The sequence below is a fragment of the Galeopterus variegatus genome, unplaced genomic scaffold (genome assembly GCF_000696425.1).
Source record: "Galeopterus variegatus unplaced genomic scaffold, G_variegatus-3.0.2 Scaffold574, whole genome shotgun sequence".
In the NCBI taxonomy this organism is placed as follows: Eukaryota; Metazoa; Chordata; class Mammalia; order Dermoptera; family Cynocephalidae; genus Galeopterus; species Galeopterus variegatus.
This window is the reverse complement of record NW_007726685.1, coordinates 138,294-147,919: the sequence shown is the minus strand read 5'-3', so window position 1 is coordinate 147,919 and position 9,626 is coordinate 138,294. Positions and strand designations below refer to the sequence as shown.

General features: G+C 35.8%; 1 protein-coding gene across 1 annotated transcript in view; it reads left to right on the top strand.

The window, feature by feature from the left end:
• Positions 1 to 9,626, top strand: part of PUS10 (pseudouridylate synthase 10) — a 67,123-nt gene that overhangs the window by 38,001 nt on the left and 19,496 nt on the right. The window contains exon 4 of the mRNA XM_008570136.1: positions 6,965 to 6,999. Coding sequence (XP_008568358.1) covers positions 6,965 to 6,999 — 35 coding nt within the window. The remainder of the gene's footprint in view (positions 1 to 6,964; positions 7,000 to 9,626) is intronic.

Here is a 9,626-nt window from a genome sequence, read left to right as displayed (position 1 = left end):
GAATCCCACTTGATCGTGATGAATGATCTTGCATATGTGTTGTATTCTGTTTTCTAATATTTTATTGAGGATTTTTGCATCTATATTCATCAAGGATATTGGCCTGTAGTTTTCTTTCTTGGTTATATCTTTATCTGGTTTTGGTATCAGGATGATGTTTGCTTCGTAGAATGTGTTTGGAAGCTTTGCTTCTGCTTCAATCTTTTGGAATATTTTGTAAGGAATCGGTGTCATTTCCTCTTTGAATGTTTGGTAAAATTCTGCTGTGAATCCATCTGGTCCTGGGCTTTTCTTTGTTGGGAGCTTTTTGATAACATCTTCAATCTCCTTTATTGTTATTGGCCTATTCAAGTTTTCTATATCTTCCTCAGTATTATTCTTTCAAGGTCCATCCATGTTGTTGCAAATGGCAGTATTTCATTTGTTTTTATAGCTGAGTAGTATTCCATTGTGTAGATATACCACATTTTCTGTATCCACTCATCCGATGATGGACATTTGGGTTGATTCCAGCTCTTGGCTATTGTGAAGTTAATATTCATAGTTTTAATAGTTAATATGATCAATATTTATAGATACAGCCAGCACAAACAAAAGCTATTTGAGGTCCTGAGAAATTTTTAAGAATATAACAGATTCTTTAGCCAAGCTTTTTGAGAACCACTGATTTAGATATAACAATTTAAGTTATTTGAAGGTGCATGAACTCATTTTCTTTAATTCTTTAAATCTATGAATAGAATATTCTACTGTATATGTATGTACATCTGCATCTGTATGAACACCTATGTACATGTATACATCTTTGTTTTTTACATGTTTTTGTATTTATTGTGTCTGTTCATGTATGCTTGTGAGCAGAGCTGCAACTTGGACGGAAGCACTGGCCTACTTGGGGTTTTGGGTCCTCCTGTGGCTGACTTTGTCCACAGGCCAAGTTTATAGAAGTGATTTACATATGTGAGCTAGTGGACTTCTGATGGGACTATACAAAAGTCACAGAGTTCCCTAGCCCTGGGCAGGAAGAGTAGAGGGCTGTCATAGGACAGCTTCATCATCTGATGGTTGCACTAGATTTCTGGAAACCCATATTGTGCCCAAGGCAGGAATTTAAAGGTATCTCTAGACTGCGGCTTCACTGTGTGAAATCCTGGCCCCTATGAATATTTCAGTGATGATCGTTCTCTAAAATAAAATTGAAGGAGGAAATACATTTGCACATCTTAGCCACACTCGGTTGCCAACAGATATTTGCTAAAATTCGTTTCACTGATGTTATTAACTCTAGAGTTACCTGAAATTTAGTTGCCAAGTTATCTCTCATTATCATGTGACCCTAAAGGATAAGACTCAGCCACATATGTCTTTATTTTATCTATCCCAGAGCCTTTTATTCATTGCAGCTCTTCTGTGTTTCAGATTCCCCCCTCCCTATCTCTACTCCTACCCCAACCCACTTGTAGGATTTCCTCTTATGGTTATTTCCAACCAAAATCCTTCAGAGCTAAGCAAACATCAGCACCCACAGGATTGGAAGATCAGTGGAAATTCTCCTTAAAACTCACAACATAGAAATAGCAGTTCTGGGAACTGGGTTAATAGAGCTATACCGTGTAATTTGGCCCTGCAGATTCCCTCTATCGTTGCTGATATGTCTTTGCTTTTCCCCTCTTGCCTTGTCTAAAAAGGAAATATTCAATCTTTTTAACACTGTCTAAAGGTTTTTATTGCCAAAGTAGTAGAAAACCTAGAGTGAAGATGTCTCTTCTTATGTTTCACTCCAATAGAGAGGATTTTGGTGGGGTTATCCTGACATAAATTTTATTCATTAAAGGAGACACCCAGATTCAGCCTGTTACAGTCATTTCATCTCATGCATGATGTCTGAGGCTCTGGGGAAGAGAAGAGAGTGGGATTGAGGCTGGGAGGTGGTGGGGGTGAGGAGATGGTGGTGGAGAAGTCTTTACCCCAGCTAAGTGGTAGGGTCAAGCAGTGGTTATAGGAGAATATTCTCCCTGTCTTTGCTTCCTCTTTCTGCTACCATGCCTGAGATAAAAAGTGAGGAGCAGGCCCTGGTGAGGCAGATGGTCAAGGTTGTAGCAGGCTGCCAGAACTCTGACACAAAGTGAGGAACAGGTACTAGTGAGCAGAAGTTTGAAGTTGTAGCAGATTGCAGTGAGGCGAGGAAAAGGAGAAGGAATTTTAGGCATTTGCCCTGGATGGGCAGAAGGAAGGAGAGTTACTAACCTACTTATTGAGCACAGTTTCCAACTGGCTATTTGTGTGCAAGAAAAATACATAAGTGTGTATACGTATGTGTGCGTTTGTGTGTGTTGGGAGAAGAGTTGAGAGCAGGGGGTACTGCTAATGCCTTTAACTACCCACACATCTATGGTTATTTCCCTATTGGTACAAGTCGACATTTGTATTATCTTTGTTATTATAAATGAGTCCAAGAAATGTGTTGGATTGAGAAGACTTTAGAGTTGAAGGGCATTGGTGGTAATTTAGAAACCCCAACATCACTGCCTATCACCATGTCCCACCAGTCTGTGTCCTCATTATCTCCTAAAGTTGCCTACTCTTCTTCATCCTCACCAGCACTGCCATAATTTATTATTTCTTGCTTGATTTACTGCTTTAGTTTATCAAATGTCTTCATTTTCCATAGTTCCCATCTTCCTCTTCTAATTCACAATGCAACCAGAGTAAGCATTCCTGAAGGCAAATATGATCGTGCCACTCCATAACTTAAAATCCTTCTGTGGCACCATATTGCTCTAAGTGTATAATCTAAACCCCTTAGTATGGGTACAGTCATTCTATAAGTTACATCCTGCTTTCTCCTTTGCACTTCCCAGCCACACATCCTCAGCTCTTTAGGGACCATTGATTTATAGTTCTCAGAACCTTCCCAGCACAATCTGCCCTTTACACCTTAGGATTTCCTCTATTTGGAACTTTCCCCATTTCTTTACCCAGTTAATTCTAAGTCACTGATGACTCAAATCTCAAATTAGGTGTCACTTTTCTCAAAAGACTGAGCTGAGGATCTTTTAATTGTCCCCCTAAGGGTATAAGTATATCCCTGTCACAACCACTCTGTATTTTATTTTCATTAATGTTATTAATTATTAATACCACTGATGTTTATTATCATTTTACTTCCCTTTCATCTCTCTTAGTTCATGCATTTAATCATGGGTAGAAACTGGTTGTTCATCTCTGTATTCTCAGTAAAGATTGCACCAGAGAGGCAGTACCCTTAAAATAATGAAGTATTGAATCCTTTCATCTGATGGTTGAGGAACCAAGGCCCAGAGAGATAAGCCACTTTGCGAGCAATCATACGGTATTTAGAAGCAGAGCTTACCTTTTGGTCTAATGTTTGTTCCCCTCTATTAGGAATTACAGACTTAGGTATCTAGAAGGGCCAGATAGGGGAAAAAAAAAAAAAATGAGGAAAGGGGGCTGGACACATTCTCTCCTTTTTCTGGAACATATGACTTTTTCACACTGTGTTTTCCCGTGTATGATAAAGAAATATTTTGGTACAAGAAATATTTTATTTTCCTCTCAAACTACCATATAAGAAAAACAATAGTATGAAAATGATAGTTATTTGGCTACCTGATGAATTATAGGAGATTCAAAGATCAAATGTATGTGGCGTTTGTCATGTGATGGTTTCAGTCTTTGCGTTCTTGTCCTAGCTTGGCACTCCAAACCTTTTGACCTTTCCAGTTTCATCTCTAATCATGGAACCCATACCCTCATTTACACACAACACACACACACACACACACACACACACACACACACACACACACACACACACACTATGCTCCAACTTTACTCAATTGTATTTCTCCAACATGCCTTTTAAAAAAAAATTATTTAATTTAAAAAAAATTGTAACATAGTTGATTGTACATATCTGTAGGGTACAGAGTTGAATATCATTACTTGTATGCAATATGTGATGCTCAAATCAGGATAATTAGTATATTCAACATCATACAATGAGTCATTTTTTGTGGCCCTTTACCAGTTCCTCCCTTACCCTGTCCCCGCTTTCCCACCTCTGGTAACTTCAGTTCTGTTCTCTCCTTTTGAAACAACATGCCATTTTTAATGCCTCTTTCTCTCTGTCCTTCCCTCCTGCCACCTCTGCTTGAATCAGCCTCAATCCCTCGTCCCCCTATCACTCATTCTCATTGTTTGATGCTAGATGAACCTCTAAGCTCAAAAGCCATTCCCAGGTGTAGAACTTCTAGTCAGTAGTGTATGTATGTATGTGTGTGTGTGTGTGTTAATAGTACACAGCATTTTAGCAAGCAATTATTCAATTGCCCCATTCAGGACTTGTCTAGAATTCTCAAATAAAGTTAAAGCAGAGTCCAGGATTAAATTTCCAGAGGGTGACATACTGCCTCTGGTATGAAATTTGATTAAACTTGATCATTTTAATTCCATTTGGTTCTGTGGGGGAGAAAGAATTAATAGCTTACTTTAGAGAATTGATTTTTTTCCCATTGACTAAGGAATAGAACATTTATTAAAATTATCTTGGTGACCTCAAAGGAAGAGATGTATTTCTTTTTCCTTGGCAGAAACAGGTCCAGGGTATTATTAGCATGTGGTAAAAACTGGTTAATTGAGCAATACTGACTTCTTTGGAATTCAGCCTTCTAGTCACTGCTGTGTGATTAGTTCTGTCCAACCTGTTGGCATGATTGAGCGGAGAGCCTGCAGAGGATTATGAAGGAAAAACCCTTCAACAAGTCTCAGATACTGAAGACATTTGATTTAATTTCCCATGGTATCCCCGGTTATCTGATTTCCCTTGGCAACCCAGTTCTGCCTTACTTACAATCAGAGGGTGGCAGGTTACGTTGCAGACTTGATGGCATCACCTGGAAGTGACTGTAGGGAACAGAGTTTGCCTCAAAAGAAGAGACAGAAAAGTCACTAAGAAAGGACAGAAGAGTCTGAGGTCCTTTAAAGAAGAGATAGACAGTTTAATATAGCTCAGATTTCATTGGTGAGGGAGGCTTCAGTACTACTTGTAGCAGAACAATTTGGGGATATAAGGGAATGAGATCAAGTTCTGTAAGTCTTTTAAGGGATAAATTTGAATTTTATTATTTGCAAATTGTAGATAAAGTTTCAATTAAACAATAACATTATCATTTATTCAGTACATGCCAGGAATCTTTCTTGGTTCTTTACATACATTATTTCATTAAATTCTCACAATATCCTTGCAAGGAAAGTATTAGTATCCCTGCATAGATAAGGAAATAAGTGTTTCTTGATCTCTTGAAGTATGAGGCTAACAGAAGGATGGGACAACACAGACTACAAGGTTTCAGCTTTAGGAGACTATTATTCATTTTTTCTATGATCTCAAAGTCCAATAAGTCTCAATACTCTTTATTATAAAACAGTGTACTAACTAATGTTCCTTTATGATAACCTTTAGCCATTCAGAAAAGTTTAAATCACATTCATCTTAGGCCAACTTTTTCATTTTGCACATTAGGAAATTGAACCGCAGAAGTTAAGCAAAATCTAAAGGGCAGGTTTTGTGACTCCTGGTAATTTGTATGTTATACCATACCCATACACTTTGAAATAGGGCTTGAATAAATGGAAGGAAAGAAGGGAGGGTCTTGTAGTACTACGAATGGTATTAGGTTGAGCTAGCAGAGTAAACAAATAAATCAGAAGGTACTAATGAGAAATTTAGGCACTGGGAACAGTTCTTACCTAGCTAGTGATTCATTTGTCCTTTTTTGCTCAGCCTGAAAGAATTAACGCACCTAATGTTTCTGAATGCTCTTCAGTCTTTAGAAGTCTCTAGTGCCCTGCTGATCATTTGAAGGAAGTCACATTTGTTTAAAAGGACAGGGCTGCATATATGAACCACAGCATATACATATGTTAAGCCATGTCTTGAAGTGGATGTGCATGATAATGACTGGCCAATTTTGTGATATGTAGAAGCAGAGACTACATATGGTATATATGTGTATGTTCCTGTCATGTTCACAAAATGCTATATACTGTGACAGGACATGTCATTACCATTCTTTAAGGTGAAAACTGTGGGAGTCTGATAGGAAACTGAGAAATCATAATACCATGCACTTACTATGCAAAGCATTTTACATGAGTTTTGTTTAATCCTCATAACAATTGTGATTGTGAATGTTATCGTCTTCAGCTTAGCAGTTTTTTCAGTTTTTTATTAATCCTTCCCAGAATGTTTTCTCTAACATTTTATTATAAGTTTCAAATGTATGAAAAATTGAAGGAATTGTTAGTGAATGCACATATACTCACTTAGACTCTACAATTGCTACTGTTTTCCTATATCTGCTTTATTATATATCTAGCTATCTTTTATCCATCCATCAATCCATCTTAGTTTTTCTTGTATTTCAAAGTGAGTTTCAGACATTATTACATTTTACTCCTAAACACTTAAGTGTAGGTAGACATCATTAACTCGATAGAGTTGAAAATATGTTAGCACTAATTTAAAAACAAAAAACAAAAAAACTGGGGCCATCAATTCTATGTTTTGGGGACTATGTACATGGTTACTTTGGGTTTTCCCCCATGAAATAAAATATTTTAAGAAAAAATGTAAGCTACCCATGTTAAGAAACACTCATACCTCATTAATGAGAAGTAGAAATCTGTAGGGAGGAGGGGGATACCCCTGTTGAATTCCTAGCCCACAACAAACCAGCATTGCAAAGTGAAATCTTACTTCATTTCTCACTTTAAATGAGACTGAGGTCAGTGCCACAGTTCTAAACACTAACTCCTCTCCTAAAAAGGGGAGTTTGGTTAGCAAATTAGTTAAACACTTAGGTAATGATATTGGAACTTAATTTCACTGAACATTTCCCCTCTTTTCTCTTTTTTCTGGGTGTGACTAAATTGCCTATAGCATGCTGCATGGTTGCTGGTAAAACAGGAAATGGGGTAAGTAATTTAGGTAGGGAATTTTTACTACCATTTAAATACAAGCTACCTGATTCTTAAAGTACTTTTACTACTACTATCTCTTTTTTTAGAGTGAATTCACTAGCTACTAGAGAAATTGGTGCAAAGAAACATTTTTTATTGTATAAATTTAGGGTGTTAACCTGTTTAGTTTAGTTGCATAGCATATTAGTAGTCTATTAAACCAGATTCATTTTTTTGTATGTGTAGATTTAAGATTCATTTTTTGTGTGTGTAGATTTAATGTGATTTAATGCATATTTTATATGCATTAGGCACTTAAATAGATAGGGAAGTTATTTTAAAAGAATAAATTCTACATTGGTCTTAGAAACTAAATTAGAAACAAATTATAAAATTATGCCATAAAAGATAAGGAGTAAAATCCTAGTTAAGAACAGCAGTGAGTTTATACATAGATAAGACATAGAAAACATAGGTTCACAATCCTTTATCTGAAACCCATGGAGGCCAAATGTGTTTTGGAATTTAGAATTTTTGGATTTTAGAAATGTAATATAAATATCATATATAACATACCCCTCCCCTCCAGAGCCTGGGGTGCTACTATATAATCAAGCATATTAATGTTTCTGCAATGAAATATATGAATATTCACACTAAGTTTGATAGTCTCTAAATATCCTCATTTGTTCAAATCATGATTTAGTTGCCAACTGAGTTTTAAAAAGCAACTTTAATTTTCCAGAGCTTTTTGGATTTTGAGACTAAAAAGGGCCATGTGACTGTTGGAGCTTCCTGTACACTGTGTAGAGAAAAGCCAGAGAGAAGTATATATTTCTGTATTGGAATCTCATACTTGGTTCAGTGATTTACAGAAAAAGTAACTAACTTGGCTTTTTGGGGGGTTGTATTTCACATCTGCATTTCTAGAACGTAATAATCATATACATACAAAGATTTTGGGGTTTAGTTAGGTTTTATGAAATTAATCTCAAATACTTATGATTCTGGCATAATAAAATTTGATCCTATGTTTTAGAAACTTGTCAGCATAATCAGAGCATGCTCTTTTCTAAATGTTTTCAGTTTGTATCTACATTGTTAGTGAGTTGCTGTTTTCATTCCTTATCAAAGGATTTCAAACTAACCTTGGTTCTTTCAAAAGATCCTGATTGACATAAGGATACTGGAAGAGAAAAATGACAGGACACTAGTCTTTTTCTTCAGTGCCCCTACTTCATTGTAGGTTGAAAAGATTTTGGAGGAATTGCCATTAAAGATTTGATTCAGGGAATTTAGAAAAGAATTAATTGCCTTGGGTATTTTTGTTCATCTTTTCTCTAGAATGGTGGTTGTGTTGTATCTATAGCAAAAGTGATTGCAAGTGACATGCTCATGAGTAGTTATCTAACAGAGAGGTGAGAAATGCACTTACTAAGTACTAAATGGGAACTGAATATACCTTAATGAGTACTAAACCCTCTAAAGGACAGTCAGGTATATGTGAAGGACCTCTGTGAAAACATTTATTCTAAATTATATTAGAAAAGTTATTAACCACATTTAACTTTCAGAATTGAAAATCTGTCATCTTAGGTATTGGTTTTTTGCCGTATATGTAAAGATAAGGTTTTTAAGCTGTCTGTTAACCCTTTCCTCTGTCTCTTCACTCTGGAGGGAAAAAAATACCTGTAGTTGAAGTTTTTTAACTGGACTAAGACACTCTAAATATATTTCAAAATGTGAAGGATTTAAAAAACCAATTTTCTTAAATACATAATAAGTAATGTTTTAACTCATTTTTAGGATTGGTTTTTGCTGCAACCCTTTGGACTTTCTAGAGTCTAAACAATTTTTTAAATAGTTTCCATTCTTGTGGTTGCCTCTTTTAAATATTAATCCTTTAAAATGTAATCTTGTACATTAATTACTTTCACCTGTGATGCAATTTCGTGCAAGTATCATTCAATAGTTAAACTGTTGATACAGTATCAAGACTGTCTTTTAAAATACCTAAAATGTTTCTGATATTCAGAGAATTAGTAACAGTTTATCAAGGTCAAACACTTAGTGTTGGAATAAAATCTTGAATGTAGAGAAGTAATTTGGTTATTGTCAGATGTAGGGTTTATCTGGATGTTTCATTGTTAAGCCACAATCCCAAAGCATATGAAAGCACTCCCTGTAATCAGTTATATTCTCAGCTGGATACAGAATGTGTAGATCAACTGTTTCTTAATTTGCATTTTTAGAGGAACAGTGGCCTTTTATTCTTTTTTTCCCCAGATCAATTAAATTTATCCATTAGCTAAATTACTTTTTGTTTTCTACCTGTGGTTAGCAGTGTCTTTCAGTCTTGCAGAATTAAATTACAATGAATACGGGCCTATAAGTAGTAATTTCTATTAGTGAAAATCAGACATTAAGAAGAATGATTCACAAGTTGTCCCTAACTTCTCTTTGTTAAAAGTAACCCTGTAAATAGCCATAAAGTTGGTTTGAAGTTTTAATCATTTGAATGATGTGGGCTTGTTAGTTTGTTAGCAATATCCCAGTGTTCTCAGCAGAGTAGAGCAGTTTTAATAATACCATAATATATTTTTCTACCTCAGTTCCTTTCTATTACAATTTTAGGTTACAGA